At 38.4% G+C, this 20,273-nt stretch overlaps 5 protein-coding genes across 8 annotated transcripts in view; 2 read left to right on the top strand and 3 right to left on the bottom strand.

Annotated features, from left to right (window-relative positions):
• Positions 1–438, bottom strand: part of LOC109963051 (dual specificity phosphatase DUPD1-like) — a 1,837-nt gene extending 1,399 nt beyond the window's left edge. The window contains exon 1 of the mRNA XM_020605304.1: positions 286–438. Within this exon, the coding sequence (XP_020460960.1) occupies positions 286–438 (153 nt within the window). The remainder of the gene's footprint in view (positions 1–285) is intronic.
• Positions 439–6,956: 6,518 nt separating this feature from the next.
• LOC109963081 (dual specificity protein phosphatase 13-like) lies at positions 6,957–9,422 on the bottom strand. Its single transcript, XM_020605354.1, has 4 exons — positions 9,377–9,422; positions 7,604–7,706; positions 7,282–7,499; positions 6,957–7,153 (listed from the first exon to the last, which is right to left on the bottom strand). The coding sequence occupies exons 1-4, from the start codon at positions 9,420–9,422 to the stop codon at positions 6,957–6,959; spliced, it is 564 nt and encodes a 187-aa protein (XP_020461010.1).
• On the top strand, positions 8,108–14,182 carry samd8 (sterile alpha motif domain containing 8). Of its 2 annotated transcripts, none has more exons than XM_020605353.1 (6): positions 8,108–8,349; positions 9,219–9,794; positions 10,433–10,528; positions 10,647–10,764; positions 10,851–11,001; positions 12,685–14,182. In XM_020605353.1, the coding sequence occupies exons 2-6, from the start codon at positions 9,238–9,240 to the stop codon at positions 12,987–12,989; spliced, it is 1,227 nt and encodes a 408-aa protein (XP_020461009.1). In that variant the 5' UTR covers positions 8,108–8,349; positions 9,219–9,237; the 3' UTR covers positions 12,990–14,182. The 2 variants fall into 2 exon arrangements, with proteins under 2 accessions (XP_020461009.1, XP_020461008.1); XM_020605352.1 differs by having other exon boundaries at positions 8,109–8,278.
• A 738-nt stretch (positions 14,183–14,920) lies between these two features.
• LOC109962914 (voltage-dependent anion-selective channel protein 2-like) lies at positions 14,921–18,944 on the top strand. 2 transcript variants are annotated; one of them, XM_020605062.1, is made up of 9 exons: positions 14,921–15,099; positions 16,187–16,258; positions 16,364–16,413; positions 16,688–16,840; positions 16,919–16,971; positions 17,060–17,287; positions 17,438–17,588; positions 17,944–18,001; positions 18,093–18,944. In XM_020605062.1, the coding sequence occupies exons 2-9, from the start codon at positions 16,192–16,194 to the stop codon at positions 18,182–18,184; spliced, it is 852 nt and encodes a 283-aa protein (XP_020460718.1). In that variant the 5' UTR covers positions 14,921–15,099; positions 16,187–16,191; the 3' UTR covers positions 18,185–18,944. The 2 variants fall into 2 exon arrangements, with proteins under 2 accessions (XP_020460718.1, XP_020460719.1); XM_020605063.1 differs by lacking the exon at positions 14,921–15,099 and adding an exon at positions 15,135–15,451.
• Positions 18,945–19,034: 90 nt separating this feature from the next.
• Positions 19,035–20,273, bottom strand: part of LOC109962915 (catechol O-methyltransferase domain-containing protein 1) — a 7,596-nt gene continuing 6,357 nt past the window's right edge. For both annotated transcript variants that reach the window (XM_020605065.1, XM_020605064.1), the window contains exons 6-7: positions 19,515–19,648; positions 19,035–19,430 (exon numbers count right to left, since the gene is read on the bottom strand). In XM_020605065.1, coding sequence (XP_020460721.1) covers positions 19,278–19,430; positions 19,515–19,648 — 287 coding nt within the window. In that variant the 3' untranslated portion in view covers positions 19,035–19,277. The remainder of the gene's footprint in view (positions 19,431–19,514; positions 19,649–20,273) is intronic.

Consider the following 20,273-nt stretch of genomic DNA (forward strand, 5'->3'; position numbering starts at 1 on the left):
GAGCATAATTATCTGTCAGTGCAGATAAGTGAAAGTTAGAGAAGAGTTTACTACATCACTGAATATATAGACAGGGACCACTTGCCATGCCTTCACAGACCACAGGGGGTCTGCGGACAACTAGTTGAAAACCCCTGACTTATATAATTTGTATAACTGAAAACTCAGTGGCTTGTATAAAGCTCAAGATTTTTGGATTTATTGTTTTATACTCTAAGTGTCTATAATTGAAGAGTAAATTACTTATTAAAGTGGAATTGAAATAAGTTGAATTCAGTCTCACATGTCTCCTATGTAGATCCTGGGCTGAACCTCATCCAGATGGTTGCTGGTCCCCATCTTTGTCCACATTAGCCTCTGGAGCTCTGAAGCTGAGGGGGTCTCGTACCTGCCGTCTACCCCTCCTCGGCTTGCCAAGCGGCTCAGGCCTCTGGGCATGTCTGAATACTCCACTTCTGCTTTTACAACCTGTCCAATAGAAGTACCACACATTCTATTTAGCTGACATCGTGAGGACTTACAAGTCATCCAAAGGGTGAGACATGTTTTTTTTCTCCTTTCTTTACTTTGCTCATTTAAAATTTAAGAAAGAAAATGTGGACACACACTGAGGTAGGCTGCCATGTGATATTTCTATGACTGCTAACTCCACTGATCTCCAAAGTGAGAGCATCATCTTAGGTAACACTTCCAGAGCAATAGAGTGTGGGATTATAGTGAGGCTAATTAAACAGATGCTCAGATATACAGGCCTACAGCTTTTAAATATAGACTGTAATCATACCAATGAATCCACTCCACAGTGAAGGATTACAAGAACTTATAATTATAAGGTGACCTTATGATACTCATCATTTTATCTACACAGTTCACTAGATTGATTTATCTTCAAAGATACAGAAAACTGCTATTCAAGGCTAATAAACATCAGCTTTTCATTTCCTGCAGACAAGTCTAACCTGTGGATTTATAATTTACACACTGGGCTTTAGAGAGACTTATACTATGCATACTGTATATATTAGTATCCATTTAGGCAGCTGTGTGATTCTGCTCCAGGCTGGAGGCATAGAAGCTATGTGTATGCATTGTTATAGTAAAGAAACAAATGACAGCTCAGCCTCTTATTTGCATTCTGCTGGTGTGTGAAGACATAATGTGACACTCAGGGTTTGCAGACCTATTGTTGTGTCCATGGGGATGAGTCACTGAGACCAAATCTGTTTCAGTGACCTTTGTTAAGATGCTGTGACATATGGATGTGCACTCGATGATGGCTTTTTCCATATCTGCATGTGCATGACTACATGTATGTTTGAGTCAGAGCATGTTGTATGCAAGAAAAGCTGCTCCTGGCCCTTCATGTACTGCATGAATATGAGTGTGTGTCTTGAAGGCAGAGTAAAGCATGTGTTTGCACAAGTGCAGCATGTGCCCATGTACCTGGAGGCTCTACTTTCTCCTCATTGATCTATAAGTACAACCCTTCCCTCCCACAGACAGGGCAGAGAACTGATTTCCCTTGTGCAAATGTTGAGCTGCAGCAGTGCTTTCATAGCCTGCCCCTCAGGCTAACCTGTCCTTCCTGCTCTACTTCTGTGTAATTAAAGATGCTATGTATGGGAAAGTGCCCACAGTTAACATGGAGGGCAAATAAAAATGGCTTTTTACCTCCTCTGGGGCTCTTCTTGGTGGTTTTATGAATTACACTTCCCTCTTTACTCTTCTGTCTGCGGTTTGTCTGGAAATGTGGGCAAATCAATAAAAGAAGAATCCATTAGTCAATGCAGTATCTTCACAGTACAAACTCATGCTTTATAAACATGTTTGCTTTTTTACACAAAGGTACACATTAAAATCTATCCATACTCTAGTTTATATTGTAATTATAATATATTGTACTGGACATACTACAACAAGAACACACCGTTAGTAGTATACACTTGCCTTAGTTGGAAACGTTGCTTTTCAAGGTCTCTGTACAAGAGCTACATGTAGGTCGACAACACAACTGTCTGTGTTCTCTTTGGTAATCTACCCTGCAACCTTTTCTGCTATTTTAACATCCGAATCTCAGCCCAAAATAATCTTGGCATCATCTTCTGCATTCCTTAAAGGTTACCCGAGCTGCCAGCACAGAAGGGAGGATACAACGCAGCTTTTTCATTTGAAAGAGAATTAGATCAGTGCTGCTGTATCTTTACTGAGGTTCTTCCCCACCATGAAACATGATGAAATCACACCTGAACATTTGTTGAAGTCAGTTGTGTCTGAACTCTTCACGTTACATGTGAATCATTTAGTGAATTAAAGCATAAAAACTGATACAGGGGTTACCTTACTAGATTTAAAGACACTGCCACAAAATTATAAGATCCAGAAATGCAATATGGACATATAGTAGCTGTGACTTAAACAAAACCAAAAAAAAGTCTGTCAAGAAGAATTATGCAAGTATATGTACAGTGTAAACCTTTATTTTTTACAATGGAAAGTTCATTTATTGCAATAACCACAGTGGAAACCCATTTATTGAAATTCTTTTGGCTCCAGCAATACTAATCATGCCAAATAATCCAGTGTAGTTTTTCCTCATCTCTCTATATTTGAAGGTGTTAAGAACAAACTTCTCCTTTATTTAACTTATATTTTATTTTCTAACTGTACAGTACATTTTAACGTTGATACTAAAGAAGCTATCAGTGTGTGATACAGTGGGGTTGAGAGATTTCCCCAGATGAAACAAAAAGCAAATAACAATAATATGTAGAAATCATTGCTATCAAACTCTAACATATGGTAAAAACATGTGTGTATATTGATTGGATCTGACAAGGCTAAAGTTTTTACAGATGATATCATGGTTTAATTTGAGAAAAACACCAAAGGAATTTCATACAGTACTATGAACATTGATGTTTGGTCTTGTTAAAAAGATAGATGCTGTAGAATTGATTCCCATTTTGAGTTTGAATGTTGATTTGCAAAAACATTTTCTATCTTGTCTGAGTCACCTACAGAATCTACTGTAAAACATTTTCCACAAGACATTTGGTCCATTGTGCCACGATAAAAATGGAGGCGGTAAAGATAAAGCCATCTTACAAGAATGAGGAGTAAAGACATAATTCAAGACATGAGTAGCCATAAAATCCCAGTATCATCAGCATTCTTGTCTCCATTTTCACTTCACATTACATTATGTTTGAATTTGTTCTGCAACCAAACTGTCTTTTTGTTAAGACATTTGTTTTTAGCATTACTGCCTCCAGAAACAAACAAACAAAGTGTATGGCCATGTTCCATTAGGAGGTAATACAGCTTATTACAAACCAGACAGCAGAATTGGATTTTAATGGATAGACTACTTTGCTATTCATTGTTAGATCCTCAGCACTAGCAAGGCAGAAATCTAAAGCTTGACCTGAGGGTGGTTCCAGGGGAAAGGCCATATGTTGTTACCACCAGCATCTTAGACAAAGCCCGTCAGGCTCAGCTGCTCTGTGTCATCAGATTTGGGGTGTTTCTGCCAGTCTGAGATGTACTTTGTCAGCCTCAGCTGTACCTAAGCTCTGCTGTGCACTGTGCTGAATGCTAACATGTGTTAGCATCTTAACATGCCTATCACGCTTCCATGCATTATTAACAACTAGCCTACGAGTTGTTAAAATGCTGTTAGCATCTAACATTTACAGCACCATGTCAGCATTGGTGTGTTAATTTGCCTATGTTTACAAGTATGGTTTAACATGTTAAAGCTATGCTGTAGCATGCTATTTAGTTAGCATATTGACATGCTAATGTTTAACATGTTAGTGTAAAATGTTACTATTTAGAAAGACTTGAAACAGCGAAATGTGCTTAACATTGTTACATACCATAGTACAAAAAAATTCAAGTAGTTATGCTTGTGTGGAGTTTGCCTCCTTTGATTAACATTTAGCATGTTAATATGTTACATGTCAGCATTTAACATCTTAATAAAAGAACTGAGGCCTGAGCTGCTGAGTAGCCTTTTCATTCTTTTTTTTAATTAATGTTCAACATGCAAACATGTTAGTGTTAATCTCAACATACAGTTGGCTCTGACACAAATTCTGTCATTAGTTCAGCCAAATTTCATGACTATCCATTAGCTGTAGAAATATTTCCGTCTGGATTGTTGAACTTCTCTTGATTACAAGATCTGGCATGTTTTCTTTTTTGTTGTCAGCTGAAGATCCAGATCCAACAGCAAAGCCAGGAAATTCCTGTTGGGGTAGATGGCTCTCTTCTGGATCAATTTATACAAAGCCTGTTTGAGTGGTAGGTGATGGTATATCATGAGGTAGGCTAACACCAAGGTTGATGACCGACTCATTCCCATAATGCAGTGCACCAGAATCTTCCCTGAAGAACAGACAAGAAGAAGGGAGAGGATTAGTGAGAGGCCTCAGTCTTATTAATATCATACATGACTGCCCATCCTATTCTTTGGCCTTTCTTTTTCCTGCTGTGAGCTAAAAATAGTGCCCACAATTCATCGCCTTTGTTCACTTAAGGTCCCTTTGCAGACTGGGCCCGACTGTCTCTTTAATCCCAACTTGTCCTCTACTTGATAGCTTCTTTGAAAGGGCCATGGCCACATTATAGTTTTAAATTTTGCAAGGTAAGACCCCTCTTATTACCGCTGGCTAAAAATACACTTACATACCATTGCAAGTTGTGTTACATTGTGGTGATAGGTGACATTGAAAGTATAGCATGATGGAAGAATTGGAGTGCATAGGTTTATTAAGGATTTGTGGAGTAAAAAGATGTGATGGGCAAGTCTTTAAGGCTACTGAGATACATTATTAAAACATGCAGAAATAAGATTGTGAATGTTAAAAAAAACAACCTTGAGAGGTCTTACCATCAGGTGACTTCAGAGCTTTATGAATGAAATCAGCTGCAGGCTGGAAGTACACATCTAGATCAAAGTGTGTCGAGTCATCTGCTGGAATGCCACAATACACAAAGTCTTTGCCATAAAATCTTTGGTTTCCTATGCTGCCTCGCTTGGAGTGAGCAGCATTTAATACATGAGTTATACCTAATTTCAGCAAGGCAGCCTTGTTTTGGGCTACTGCCCTAGCAAGACAAAGAAACAGAAAGAGGTTTTGAATGCTAACCATCACAGCACAATGTTTTATGTGATACAATATTTGGCAGTAGCTATGACAAAGACAATTAATTTTGGAAAGTGTTTACCATTAAAAGTAAAAGGTCTCACATTTCCTTGCGAGCTTAAAATGAAATATATACTTACACATTTCCTATGTATATGTTTGGCCAGACCTCATCAATTTGATTAAGATGTAGTTTGCATGAGTCCAAAACCTTCTGTAGGTCTTTCACACTTAGATATTCTTTCCTCTTGTCTTTCAGGGCTGACATTTTAAGTCCAAATTGTCTGTCTTGGATTGATTACTGGTCCAACTGTATGCTGTATAAAAGCGATTCCCGTCTACTCCAGCTCAGGATGATCTGCCCGAGCAGGTGTTTATCTGCTGTCACTGGACGATTACCCAATTTAGTGCTTAACCTAGCGTGTAGTCTTACTTGTGCAGAGGACAGAACAACAAATAGTGCAGCCCGGGCTTTGCTTTTCACACTGCTGTGGGAATATATTTGAAAAAAGTCTCAAACAGAGGTGAATCATTCCATAAAGCAGTGATAATTGGATGTAATTGTGAATAAAATATTAAAGTGTATTACTTATTCTGGATCACACTTTAATACAGTGTTTATAGAACAGAAATACTGTAACAGCTTCATGCAGTTATTTTACTGCTCTGACATAAATATCTTAGGAAAGCAAATTGGATGGAAAAAAAAAAATTAAGCTTTGCCTTTGGCTGCACATGACATCAAACAGCCCTCACACTGCTGCAAATGTTGCTTTTAACCCTCCTATTATGGTGCAGGTCAATTTCACCCATCTTGTCTTTTACATTGAAAAAAAAAAACATAATTAACCTCTCTTTTAAGCCATGAAATGTAATGAGTTTTACACATCCAAGGTCATAAATGTGTACATAAAATGTAGGCACCGTGTTGTATTGTAAAATGTCAGTACTGATGTTGAATGTAAAAACACTCACTAACTGTCTCTGGGACATTTTGGAGACAGTTATTGAATGACTGATTGTTTAAAGTGCTGCTTCTGCTTACAGATGGGCCAAATCCCACCTGAGTATGTCTGTTCATAAAAACAGAGAGAATATGATGTGTACCTGCTGTTGAACATGTATCCAGATATAGTTTGTGTGGTTTTGTGTGTATGTGAAGAGGCATGACCATCATGTTTTTTCTTTGTTTGTTTCTTTTAAAGACAGAAAAAACCAAACTGAAACAGAATATGCTACTTCTAAATTCTAGGTAGGAAGGATTCAAAGTGGCATCTAACACAAACATTGTGATGTACCACACATGTATAAAGCCATATGCAATGAATGAAATTTGACAACTTGATTGTTAGGTATTATGATGTATTTTAAGGGTAAAGTTGGGTAAATTAAATGTAGAGTTTTCAAATTAGTCATTAAGAATGGTTTTGTGCCCACACAAGAAAACATTGCTGCGATCTTTAACTGTGAATGCATTCTGTGTTTGTGGCCCACAACTCAATGGATGTAATTTTTCTTCAGTATAAAGGTTAAATAAGTCATCCTGTCTAATATTCTGTCGTAAGGGTAAGTTGGTTCCACTGATCTATTAATATATAGATCAATATCTTGTGAAGCAGTCTGCGTGATTCACATCAAACACAGCAGCAGAGTCAAGAAACTACATTTGATTTAATATCAAACAAACTGACTGAAGTCAAAGAACAGTATCTCCCTCCCCTGACATACACCGAATTCTTCATTTATCTTGAGGAAAAGATTAGTTTATGTTTCTCTAAGTCAGGAAATTAATTCATTTTTTAGTAGTCATGATGATGTCTTGCGTAGTTTCAGATCCAAAGCACGGAGCTGTTTGAGGAATCCTATGTTTGGGAAAATCCACCTGTGCTCCTTGATCTTATTGATGGCTTCTATTAGAGTATAATGGTGGCAAATCATTAGGTAGGCCAGGACGAGGGAGGCAGACCTGCTCACTCCAACTGCACAGTGGACCAAAACTCGAGCTGGTGAAAAATAACATTATAATGAGCCTAAAGTATTAGCTAAATGTAGAATTTTATTCTGGATAAGATGTGACTTGCAGAGAGGCTGACATAAAAACTGACATTAAAACAACATGATAGGTATTTACCACCAGCTGTGTCAAGTGCTTTCTGAATATACTCAGCAGAGGGAAAGAAATAGGGAGAGAGGTCAAAGGATGGTGAGTCATCTGCTGGCACTCCATAATAATCAACAGTGGATCCATAGAAGCTATGACTCCCCTGACAGTGCATCCTCCCATGAGCTGCATTCAGAACATGAGTAATTCCCAGCTTCCATAGACTGTAGCGATCATTGGCCACTGACCTGTACAGAGGAAACAGGAATTATAATAAGACACATATTATAAGCATATTATAATCTATGGTTATTTTATTTTAAGGCTGTCAATAGCAAAGTCATAGACTTACATGTCGCCAATGAACAGGTTAGGCCAAACCTCATCCGCATGATTGCCAAACCTTTTTCCTCCATACAAAACCTTCGCCAAGTCTTTCACAAAAGGAGTTGGAGGAGAAATTGCACGATTTTCTTTCACATTATTCATTGTTCCTTTGTACATTTGTAGTTGCCTACATAAGAAAATACTACTCTGCCACTTGTCTGATTTCTTCTCCCAACATTTATGTTCAAGTTCAGTTGAGGCTTTAATACAACCACATTGGTACTGACAAGGACAGGTGTTTCCTGTCTAAAATTAATACACTGACCTATATTCTAAGTGTTGGTCAGCCTCACATCTCTAAATCCTTATGAAATGCATTTTATGTATAACCAAGACTTCTCATTTTGTGGCCTTTAACGGCGCAAAGACTTTATTGCTTTTCGTTTTAACAACCCCAATACTGCACAACCCACACTGCAGTACATCCTTTCCACCAGAAGGTGGATATGAGCTCGTTGTTGGCCACCTACAGCACATTCAAGCGCATTGTCGTTGAATTTATGTGCGCAGTTAGTCTGGACATTACGACCTTGCGTTGTCAACAATGTCACAATGCTAACCAGCCGGAAGCTAAGGCGCAATGATTTTCACCAAGCCCGTGTTATTGCAGCAAACGCCTATACGATTTCCTCAGATTCTGGTGAGATGCCGTTTAGCCAGTTAGCTGAATAAAGAGGTTTTCATTTCGTCTTCTGTTACATTTCAGCCTGGGTGAGTCAGCGTAAGGCACATGTGATGATCAAGCTAATTAGCTAATAGCTTGCTAGCAGTCGTTAGCTAGAAATGAATTACCCTCCTGAGCACGGTTGTTGTGATAGAGGAGAAGATGCTTTGGTTTGGTTTGGTTTCATGTTTAACACTGGTGTAACTTACTTGTAGTTACATTTAGCATCTAAAACCAGCGTGGCTAGTTATTTCACAAGAAGTTAGTAAAATAATTGATAGCCCTCGATGTGGGTTGTTGGGTTTGGATGATTTTTTTACTGGGCAAACTTACTGACCTCTTGTATGTAAATGGATGTGACTATCTTGGCAGTCATGAACGTTGAGAGATAGGTTTTTGTTGCCAAGTCAAGCTTAAAGTAGAGGTTTTCAGTTGAGTGTGTAGGACAGTGTTGGCTAATAATAAGATTTGTGATTAAAAGGAAAAAGAGAGACAGTAATAGCCCTCAAGGCATTAGCCATAACTAACACAAAGATTAAAAAGTCACTACCTATCTTGGGGAGTGTGTCTGCTCTTTCACCTAATATTAACATACATTTAACAGGGTGTGGTTTTGATTGTGCAAACCTATATACTTGCCCTTGTTTGCCTCTTGTAGGCAATTAGTCTGATATGTATTATCTGCATATCTGTGAAGCTCAGCAGTTGCCTTTATTTTGTTTATGACACATGATTGAGTCATGCTCAAGATATTGGCTCTCAGTGTTGCTGTGGTTTATTTGTACTGCTGATTCAGTGGAAATAAAAATGTGCCTAACAGTGCCTATGTCCCTTAAAGATTCCTTTGTTGCTGCAGAGGAAGTCAATAAGGAACTGATTGTGACAGTGAGGAAGTTGTTTGCTTTGCACTTTCCAGCCTTCAGAGTGAGGACGAAATGATCCAACTGAGTGTCCGTCGCTGGACTCCCAAACATGTCGCTAGGTGGCTGAAGGAAGAGGGCTTCTGTGACTATGTGGACCTGTTGTGCAACAAGCACCGACTGGACGGCACCAGTCTGCTTGCCCTCAGTGAGTACGATCTCCGCTCACCACCACTGGAGCTCAAGGTGCTGGGGGACATCAAGCGACTCATGGTGTCAGTCCGCAAACTACAGAAACAAAACATCGACTTGTTGGAAGAGCTAGGTCTTCCCTTTGATGGTCACTCTCCATCCGGCTCTGGAGGGAGTTTGGACTGGCTGTGTAATGGAGACTCAGGCAGAGACTGTGACAGCACTGACACCGCACCAGTAGGAGAGGAGTATAACCAATACACCAATGGGAAGTACAAGCAGCAGATGAGGCGTCTGGATCCAGAGTACTGGAAGACAGTGCTTAGCTCCATCTATGTGGCATTTGTGTTTGGGTTCACATCCTTTGTCATGGTCATAGTGCATGAGAGGGTGCCTGATATGCGTACCTACCCTCCTTTGCCAGATATTTTCCTAGACAGGTGAGTCTGACAGCTCACATGTAGTTTTAAGTCACTCCTTATGTTATTTTGACCGGTGCCATGAAACACATCAAAAACAGTCAGCTGTGAAATGCCAAAGATAGTGTGAAATTGAAAAATTAGTTTTTTACCAGCTGTCAGAATATCACAGCAGATGGTGGACATTAGCTAGCTGTCCTACTCCCTTGTAGCATGTTTCTATTTTCGTCCCCACATTTTCCTCCTGGGCTAGATTTGCTTTAGTTTTGGTTGTTTTAAAGTGGCCTGCTTTGTATTATGACCTGCTGTTTTTGGCCGGCTTACAGTTTTTCATAGAATGTCTTATCTTACCGTGAGAACTGATTTCAGGGAAATGCTAGTGTGCATTTGAGAAATACACATTTGCATTAGTCATGGAAGTAAAATTTATTTAGCTTATTCCTTTTGTTTTTTTCTGCATTTCCTACCTTTGTTGATAGTTTAAGTCTCACTTGAACTGTTCACTTGAACTGTTCTGTAGCTGAACAGAAATTAAGTAGAGTCAAACAATTCATATCTTGCCAAAGTGATGGTTGTTGATACATTTTCTGTTGATCAGTTGCTCACCTAGTTGGTTGGGCATTATTTTTTATTTTTATTTTTTGTTCTTTCCTCAATAGTGTGCCTAGAATACCATGGGCCTTTGCCATGGCTGAGTCATGTGGAGTGATCCTCTGTAACATCTGGCTGCTTGTTCTTCTGCTCCATAAACACAGGTAGAGTCCTCCCAGCCTTTCACATCTGTATTGTACTGTCACTGCAGGGATTGTTGTGCAGGATACATTCAGTGTTCAGAATGGAAGACCCAGGATAGTTCACTCTCATGACTTGCAGGTCCATTCTTTTGCGGCGCATGTGCAGCCTCATGGGGACTGTGTTTATGCTGCGCTGTATCACCATGTTTGTCACCTCCCTATCTGTGCCAGGACAGCACTTGCAGTGCTCAGGAAAGGTAATTAGTAGATAATATCTTAAACATTACATCTGTGCTTCTTTGAAAGAGCAGTACTGACAGTGTGACTTCTTCTCTCCTTCTAGATGTATGGTGACATGTGGGCTAAACTGCAGCAAGCTGTGGCCATCTGGAGTGGCTTTGGAATGACCCTGACAGGAGTGCATACATGTGGTGACTACATGTTCAGTGGCCACACCGTGGTCCTCACCATGCTCAACTTCTTTGTCACAGAGTGTGAGTAATGTTATATTCAAAGAGGATCAGAACTGCTAAAATTTATATTTCAAAAGCCCCTTAAACTTATTTAATTCATGGTATGTCAGGCTCTAAATAACTTTCCCTAATGTTGCTAATTTTCAAACATTAGACATTAAGGACCCTGATTTTAAGGGCTGTTAAAGGTTATGTTTATAGATTATTAGATGATGAAGGATTTTTTTTAAGTTTTATGTTTGTCCACTAGTGTTTGGGTTCTGTTCACATCTATTTCTGCTTAATCATTTTGATTTTCAGCCATGTTTATTCTTATTTAAAGATTACATTGTGCACAACTGGCAGTTGTGATCAGATTTTTTGTTAAACAGTAAACCTAAGTGGAGCAAGGAGTATGTTTAAGAGCCTTTATTTAATCAGGCATCTCAGTAAATAACACCTGCCGGATCCAACCTCATCAGGGTGGAAACATGAAAACGTATCGCTGGCACCCAGTACTCTTTATAGATGGTGCCCCGGACGTAACAAACACTACAGAGCAAACCCCACATTGACATCAATATCATACAGAATTCAACTTCTATCAAAATAATATAATCCCCTCAGTGAGAATAATGTAAGATGTTACTAAAAGGTCTTGTAATGTATTTCTTCATTGAAACCAGGCTATATTAAAGCATCAAATTTAAAAATCCAATAGATTTCTCTTTGCAGCTGTTTTTAGACACCTCCTCTGATAGTATGTTCAGTAGCTTCTACTGAAACAGTTTATATTTACTTATTGGGCTTATTAACCATTCATAGTTATGGACCAACTTATCTCTTGTAGTGGCTGCTCTTCTATAAGATGTTTTTGCAGGTTCAGAAAAAAAGCTTTTCTTACTGTAAGTGTGGAATTGCTTTTAAGTATGTGCCAATTAGATTCGATGATATAAATTTGTTGTAGTTATTTGCTTTTCTGAACCTCTAAAAATAAAATGGAAAGAGTACCAGGTGCAAACAGTTTATCTTAATGTTTACGCCCTGATGGAGACCTGGTGAGGCTGAAACTGGTTATTGTTTTTACTGAGATGCCTGATTAAATAAAGGCTTTTAAACCTACTGCTTACTCCATGGCTTAAGAGTGCTTAAAGAACTTTTTTCCTATTTTTGTTATGGTTTATCTTCAAGAACACCATAAGGTTTATGTGGCAAGATTTATGAGGAGTGTTAGATTGTGACTATGAGGCCTCCCCTGTCTTTGCAATAAACCAAATATATTTTAAATTAGCAGTATTTTTTTCTTTGTAGAACACAATTTTAAATCACTAAAAACAAGCTCTGTTTTTACTTGGTCTGCAAACTAAAATAAAACTAAAAATAACCTTTAAAATGTTATTGTGGCTGTCAAGTTTCATTCATCCATGAAAAACAAGAAATTTTGAGCTGTTTTTAAACCTGTGATATCAGGAGGTTAAATGATAAAATTATGACAGAGTTGGAGAAAGACACCATATTTGGAACCTGTGTCCCTTTGTTGTCACCTAGTGTCTAATATTGGTAATACAACTAAAACTGAAAAATTAGACAGCCTTTTCTCCAGGTTTAACTGGAGCAAAATAGTCTGTAACACCGAAATATGCTATGTTTTTGGATGGTGTAATATACAGTACAGGTAAATCAAGTTAAATATTCAAAACTGCTCTTCTTGCTTCCTTTACACAGACACTCCACGAAGCTGGAACTTTATTCACACATTGTCCTGGGTCCTCAATCTCTTTGGCATCTTCTTCATCCTGGCTGCACATGAACACTACTCCATCGACGTGTTCATAGCCTTCTACATCACTACCAGGCTCTTCTTGTACTACCACACTTTAGCCAACACCCGGGCCTACCAGCAGAGTCGACGAGCCCGCATCTGGTTCCCCATGTTCTCCTTCTTTGAGTGTAATGTCAATGGGCCTGTCCCCAACGAATACTGCTGGCCCTTCTCTAGACCTGTTGTGATGAGGAGGCTGATTGGATAATGAACAGCAGCAGCAGTGGTAGTGTCAGACACTTCTTAGCCTGTGCTGTTTTGTCTGCGTTGTCAAGTTGCCAACTGCGAAGGTTTGTGATATCCTCATCATAAAAGACGACTGATGTAATCCTGTCGGCACTGAGGCCTGATGGGATACACAGAGCCATACCTTCTTATGTTCTGGGATTTCTAACATGTTTCCCCTTTCACCATTTTTAGCTGGTTTAAACAAAATCCACTAAAACCTGTAAAGCTCATTCATCACTCTTTGCTTGATTTGAAAGCTGAACACTATAGGGATATGTCTCTTTAGTTGGTTTTTCATTGTTCCACTTGTCATTGTGTGTAGCATGAACAGGTTTTTTTTCAGTACCTCCCAGCTAAAAATAAAAAAAAAGGTATTTGGATAGCACACGATAAAAGGAAACGACGTCAGAAAATTCTCAGGCGGCAGTGTATCTAATCCTTCACAGCAGCTGACCATTTCTTGTGCAATTTAAGAAAAAACGTTTCAACGTTTGGATCTTGATTCTTGACTAAGTTTTGTCTTACATCTCACTTTGAAACTTATCAAAACCTGGCTCTGTTGACTACTGTTAAAGCAGTTATGTACCTTACACTAATGCTCTTTTCTGTATGGAATAATTTTCATCATGTTGAGAAGTAGATGTTATAAATGTTTTCTACATTCCCAGAGATTGTGCTTACATTTTGATAATGTTACTGAATGCTGACCCAAGTATAAATGGCAACATACACTGACTCTTTTGTTTATATTGTTAACATATCTGCCTTTTCCTTATTTGGCCTGGATAAAAAGCATTAATGAAAATCTGGCTGTCTTAAATATATTTAGTTTTGCCAATTACTTTGAGTGTTACTGTAAATTTCTCTATGTAGAACTGTCCTAGACCCATGTTTACTGTTGGATAATTGTATAGTGCTTTTTAAAAGTCATTATACATTGCAATAACATAATTTCATTTCATTTCCATGATATGAATAGTTTGACATTAATCTGTAGTAACATTTTTTATAAAGGATCCTTCAATTTGTATGTATGTATTTTGTTTATATTTATTTCATTTTGTAAATGGTGATAGGTATTTTTATATTTCAAATACAAAGTTAAAGCAACATGCACATTGGGAAATGTTTACAGTTCCTCTTAACTGTATTTGTTTGAAACAGTGCTATTTAAGTGTAATGTTCAGTCATTTCCATCATTAAAGATCTGAAATTAAAATGAAATTGTTATATTTTCCCACAGCCATAATATAATATACATCATAGCTGGGTATTGTGTAAGATATAGTCTTAAACACAGAGATAAACAGTTTTTATAATTGTTAGCTGTACATTAAAACGGATAACAAACCTTTGAAGGTGAGCAAACATGAATTAAAGGGTGATGAATATGGCATTAATGATGAAGAAGTAACATAAGGTTCCTTTCTGGTTCCACTGAATATCTGGATGTCTGTTCGTGTCTCCCCCTTTTACCTTTCATTTTAAAAAAGTTCTTAAAGCTACATAAGAACTGTGCAAATAAATGTTGGACAGTATTTGCTGCTACAAAGTACTATAAAAGGTAAGCATTAAATATAATAAATTGTTATATATATATATATATAGTGCATTATCATTTTGCCTTTTTAATATAAGGTTAATCAGTAAAACTACGTTGGCTGTCATGTCTCTCCAAAGGAGAGCTGTAAAAGAATTCCTATATGCCTAGACTGTCTGTTTATGCATAAATGGCAATTAAAAATCTTGACTTGACTTGACATGGTGATTTAGAAGTCTTCCACCAGCCGGAGTACTTGTCGCATAATTCTGGCATAAAATGTTCACTTGTACAGTAGGACTTAAGTTTATTGCTGTGAAACCGTAACAAAATAACCGAAACAAAATAAATTGGCTTTGATTTACAGAATTCTCGCTTTCTCCGATTTCAATCAGGCACAAAATAAACAGCTATAGTGTGGGGTCCTGCTGGCGCTGAGGTCAGGAAGGTGTTTGTTGCGGTGTCTCCTCTATCGTCCTCCACCAATCTCGGCTACCGTTTCCCCTTTTATTTCACAAATTGACAGCAACAGCAACAACAGCAATACTCGGTAAGTCATAGACCTAGTATTGTTAGGGTTGTTCATGTTGTGTTTTTACCCAAATGTTAGCCAGATGGTTATGAGATGTCCTATTTAGCCTACTAACTAGAAAACGCCCCCTACCACACTCGCATGTTTCAAACTCATTGAACATAAAGTGGCAGGCTACAGTGATTATGCAGTCTTTCTTATCATTGGCAAAGGTTAACACCTACATGAATAGCAAAAATTACCAACGTGCATCAGTTTCACAGATTCGCCACAGACTTATAAAAATTGATTCACGAAACTGCTTCTTTGATATATCTGTTGTTTTCATGCAGGAAAAGACGTTAAGACGTGTTAAATAGCGTGTTGTCGGGTATGTTGTTTAATTTATTTAATTACTGCAATCAGACAGTGAAGTGTTTCAGGCAAGTCTCCAGTTTAACCTTGGCAATAAGGAGACGTGACAGCATCAAGTGCGAGTAATGGAGAACATGCCCTTGTCTGGCAATACGAATATTTTAGTACTAGTAACAGCACTTAGTGGCGGTTTAATATAATGAATGATGTTAGAGTTTATAGATTATCCAAACAAAAAAACAGTAATTGTAGGGAGGCTGTAGTGAAAGGCTTTGGAATACTGTCAGTTTTCCTCAATGCCCCCTTTAATAGTTGGATTTTTCATACTTAATGTATTCATTTCGTACAGTCACTGTTAAAGTATATCCCCCAAAAGACTATTTATAGTCTGTAAGGTTTTCTCCATGATGCAAGAAATAAAATTCTGGTGAGGGGAATATGGGCTGTTATTTACTTTTTAAACCTTTGTTCACTTGGCCTAAAGTAGTCACTTTAAGACAACCTGAGTCTAAAGAGAACAAATTCTGCCTATCAGTGTGTGTGTTCGTTTTTGAAATCACAGAATGTAAATTCACCCTAGGTGGTTATAATACCCAATTTCCTGCCATCTTAGTGGCAATTAAACCATGTCTGAAGGCTTCATTAATTTACAGGTTTTTCTGAGCTTTGTGTGCATGTGTAGTTTTTATCAGTAAATCCATTTATGTGTCTTTTGTCACCATTTATCTCTGAAATGTCATTTCTGTGTCAGGCATAATGGCAATTCCTCCAGCATATGTAGACCTTGGAAAATCGGCAAAGGACATCTTCAATAAAGGATATGGTAACTGGAAGCTACATAAAAGGCAGTTTGACTCCCAGAGCACAGGCCAGATGTTTGAAATGCATTAACAAGCTCAGAAGGTTTTTACTGTAATTCTCCTTGCAGGTTTTGGACTGGTTAAACTTGATGTGAAGACAACATCTTCAAATGGAGTGGTGAGTTTAACTGTTGTACTGTAAATATACTGTTAGGTATTGCAGACATCTGCTTTTACTAGTGTAATAATAGAGTAACCTAGCATTATAAGCATATATGATAAGTAACAGCTGAACCAACATGCCAAAAAAGATTTTTTTTAATATTACTTTTTCATCATTCTTGAGCTCAAATCCTAAATTTATTCCAGCTGCCAGTGATGGATGAAGAACTTCTCCAGCTCAAATTGTTTTCAGATACTGGAGGATTAATTTCCTCTTGTATTCACTTCAGGAATTTAAAACGTCTGGCTCATCCAACGTAGACACCCACAAGGTCACTGGAACCTTAGAAACCAAGTACAAGTGGGCCGAGTATGGGCTGACATTCACAGAGAAGTGGACCACAGAAAACACACTTGGGACAGAAGTTTGTGTTGAGGATCAGGTAAACTGAAAACTCGTATATTGTTGATGACGACATAGCTCTAAAGTAAGTGTGGCTGATGAAATGTTTTTTCTTTAGATCACTAAAGGCCTGAAACTAACTTTTGACACGACATTTTCCCCAAATACTGGGTAAGCTATAGTTAAATAGAAAATCCTGCCATGCAGTCATTGCCTAATGAACGCTGTTCTCACATTTTTAACTGTTTTAATTTCACAGCAAAAAGAGTGGCAAGGTCAAGGCAGCTTATAAAAGGGAATACATTAATGTTGGTGTTGATGCAGATCTAGATTTCGCTGATCCTACTATCCATGGTGCTGCAGTGGCTGGCTATGAGGGCTGGCTTGCTGGCTGCCAGATGACCTTTGACACAGCCAAATCCAAGATGACCCAGAGCAACTTTGCAGTTGGCTACAAGACTGGGGACTTCCAGCTCCACACTAATGTGTATGTTTTAGCATCATCAAATATTTGAACATATTTGACTAGCTCACCAAAGGACTTACCTATCTACTGTATTGATCATGTGGCATTTTTGCCTGGTTGTTTGAAGAATACTGACATCAAGGGATGTCGAACATCTTTTGCTTTTTCCAGAAATGATGGTTCTGAGTTCAGTGGATCCATTTACCAGAAGGTAAACGACAAACTGGAGACTGCTGTGAATCTTGCCTGGACAGCTGGCAGCAACGGTACTCGCTTTGGAATTGCTGCCAAATATCAATTAGACTCCAGTGCCTCTATATCAGTAAGTCTCTTCTTTTAACCTCTCCCATGGGAGTCATGTTTTCCTTCCTGCTTGTCAGCAAGGTATCTTAAAATGTGTTAACAGTAGGCTTGTAACAGTGTATCATGGAATAATATACCATGATTGAAAATGTGGCAATATGCATCGTGAAACTGAAAAATGCCGTGTAATATTAAGTCAAGACTCCCATGAAATTTGTTTATGTTAACACAGGGGGGGGGGCAATAGTGCAAATCTGTTTTCTTAGCCGACCTGTTGTTGAATCTGCCGTTCATTAGGGTTAGTGCAGCTAACCCTGGTGAATGGATGTGCTCACTGAGTGCTTTGTAGTTCAATCATTTAATGTTTTTTCCAGGCTAAGGTGAATAACTCCAGCTTGATAGGAATCGGATACACCCAGACTCTGCGGCCTGGTACGACCCCTCTTTAAAACGCAGTTGAAAGTTACTAAACATCATTGACCTATTCTCAGTTTGAAATGTGTATATAAAATGTTTATTTCAGGTATGAAACTTCAGCTCTCGGCACTGGTCGATGGAAAGAATATCAACACTGGTGGTCACAAACTAGGTCTGGGCCTGGAGTTGGAGGCGTGAAGACCTGCTCCGCTATTTCATAAGAATGATAATATCAGCTGAATCTGACTGTCAGTGTTCATGTCTGGGCAGCAGGAAACATTTTAAAGAGCTGAAGCCAAAACAAAAGAAGAAGCCTGCCATTCAAATGGCACTATCCTCCTTTCATAGTGGTTACAATAACTAGTCATGTATTAGTCACATGTACAGTATTTATTGATTAGTTATGCCCTCTGACAGTTTATCCTCCATAATGAAAAACCCTCCTCTGGGTGTTGCAAGTTGGCTTCACTGACAATCCAGGAGTCGTTCCAAAAACAGAACCCTGTTATTTTGCTTAAGTGTGCTAATGTAGAATGTAAATCTGGAGTTATTTTGCACAGTAGAGTACAATATATATTTATTTAAGCAGTTTCTTATTAACTTTATTTGCATAATTTATTTAGATTTTTGAAGCAGTGGTCTGCCAATAGGAAGGCTTGCCCAAACAAAATGTGCTTGTCAAGACAGAAGCTCACCTATTGGCTGGTCTTCATTTACTTCCCATGTGAAGCTTAATTATGCTGTGTGATGAGTTTTAGATCCCCACTACCTTGAATTTCTGCTTTTAAGTTGTAAGAAAATGCTAAATCGATTTTTATTTTCCTCAGTGTGACTCGAGTGAAAGAATATCAGTGTGAATCATCCACTTTTGTTTCTATTTTTGAGTCCAGTGACCCTAATCAGGAAACCAGTTGCGTGTTGGCATGTCTCCGCCTCTGCAATAAAGTCCTGAAATCAATCCTTGTCCTCTCCTTTAATCTCACTACAGCGCTAATTAGGCAGCAGAGAGAATGGCATGAAAGCAGTTTAGTTAAATAATAAAGCACTCAAAAACAAATGGGATGCACTGTGTTTTTTTATTAAGAAAATTATCTTTTTCATCAAACTGCTACACTTCTAACAGATTGAATTCTCTTCAGGTGAGTACAGATTCTCAAGTAATGATATTGGTTCCATAAATTTCCTCATTAACCTGTGCATAGACAGCAGTACTGACATATTTCAGCTACCTTCATAGACCGCAGGAAATGTCATCCAAAGCCTAGGAATCACTACGGTTATCAGGCCTGTCCTAGAGTTTGATAGCCAGTGTGAGCCCGTCTCCCACCGTGAGCATGCTCAGGCTGATACGTGCATCTGTATGCAGCTTCTTGTTCAGCTTGTCAATGGCCACAGTGTCTGCATCATCAGGGGCTGGATTCAGCACATTCCCACCCCACAGCACCTGCAGGAAACATTGGTTTATAGGACTAGCTGCTTTAGCTATCACTGAGAGAACAAAAATATTTAACTTGGGTAAAGCCCTTACATTGTCAATAGCAATGATGCCTCCTTTTCTCACCAGCTTCAGAGACTTTTCATAGTAGTTGTCATAGTTAACCTTGTCTGCATCAATGAAGACAAAGTCAAATGTTTCAGCCTCACCAGCAGCCAGGAGATCATCTGTAAGAGAGAGAGATTATAGCTAGGATCATCTTTAGTTGTTAACAAAATTTGTCTCCTGCTAGCCACCAAAACTGCTTCTGCTAGAACAGAAACACATCTGGAAAAACCCCCTCAGATCCTGAATAAAGGAACATAAGTTCACTTTAAATTATCCACAATTCAGAGTAGCCCATTATCAAAGAAACTATGACGAAAGGCCTACAACATTTATCCTACAAGTAAAAAAATAAAAAGTGCATGTTCACAAATGTTTTATTTCATTTATGATTTTAATGAAATGAAAGGAGAAATATGCTGGCAGGCATTTCACTAATTCTGTGAATTGGTTTAAAAAAAACTAATATTTACTTTATGCCACATGATCCCCGGAGGTGTTGGAAAAAAAGCTCAGTGGATATAGTATACAGAACATGTCTTAGGTTTTTAGACAGTACAGGACTGAGCAAAACAATATAATGTGAACTGAGTGAGGTTATTTTAATGTAGTAGTAGGTAGGGGCCGTTCTGATCCACACTCCAGTCTAGAAGGTGGCGGTAATGCACCTAAAGCTGTTTGCCAACCGCCATTAGATAACAGAAGAAGAAGAAGAAGAAGAAGAAGAAGAAGAAGAAGAAGAAGAAG

The sequence above is a fragment of the Monopterus albus genome, unplaced genomic scaffold (assembly GCF_001952655.1).
Source record: "Monopterus albus unplaced genomic scaffold, M_albus_1.0 scaffold69.1, whole genome shotgun sequence".
Taxonomy (NCBI): domain Eukaryota; kingdom Metazoa; phylum Chordata; class Actinopteri; order Synbranchiformes; family Synbranchidae; genus Monopterus; species Monopterus albus.

What these genes read in the sequence shown, in the direction of transcription:
- LOC109962914 (XM_020605062.1), top strand. Translation starts at nt 16,192, where the DNA reads ATGGCAATTCCTCCAGCATATGTAGACCTTGGAAAATCGGCAAAGGAC. An exon ending in CATCTTCAATAAAGGATATG is followed by an intron (nt 16,259 to 16,363) that starts GTAACTGGAAGC and finishes TTCTCCTTGCAG; the next exon opens with GTTTTGGACTGGTTAAACTT. An exon ending in TTCCAGCTCCACACTAATGT is followed by an intron (nt 17,288 to 17,437) that starts GTATGTTTTAGC and finishes TGCTTTTTCCAG; the next exon opens with AAATGATGGTTCTGAGTTCA.
- LOC109963081 (XM_020605354.1), bottom strand. Translation starts at nt 9,422, where the DNA reads ATGTCCCCCAGCACCTTGAGCTCCAGTGGTGGTGAGCGGAGATCGT. An exon ending in AACCTGTTCATTGGCGACAT is followed by an intron (nt 7,500 to 7,603) that starts GTAAGTCTATGA and finishes TCCTCTGTACAG; the next exon opens with GTCAGTGGCCAATGATCGCT. An exon ending in AGCACTTGACACAGCTGGTG is followed by an intron (nt 7,154 to 7,281) that starts GTAAATACCTAT and finishes ATTTTTCACCAG; the next exon opens with CTCGAGTTTTGGTCCACTGT.
- samd8 (XM_020605353.1), top strand. Translation starts at nt 9,238, where the DNA reads ATGATCCAACTGAGTGTCCGTCGCTGGACTCCCAAACATGTCGCTAGG. An exon ending in CCAGATATTTTCCTAGACAG is followed by an intron (nt 9,795 to 10,432) that starts GTGAGTCTGACA and finishes TTTCCTCAATAG; the next exon opens with TGTGCCTAGAATACCATGGG. An exon ending in CTTCTGCTCCATAAACACAG is followed by an intron (nt 10,529 to 10,646) that starts GTAGAGTCCTCC and finishes CATGACTTGCAG; the next exon opens with GTCCATTCTTTTGCGGCGCA.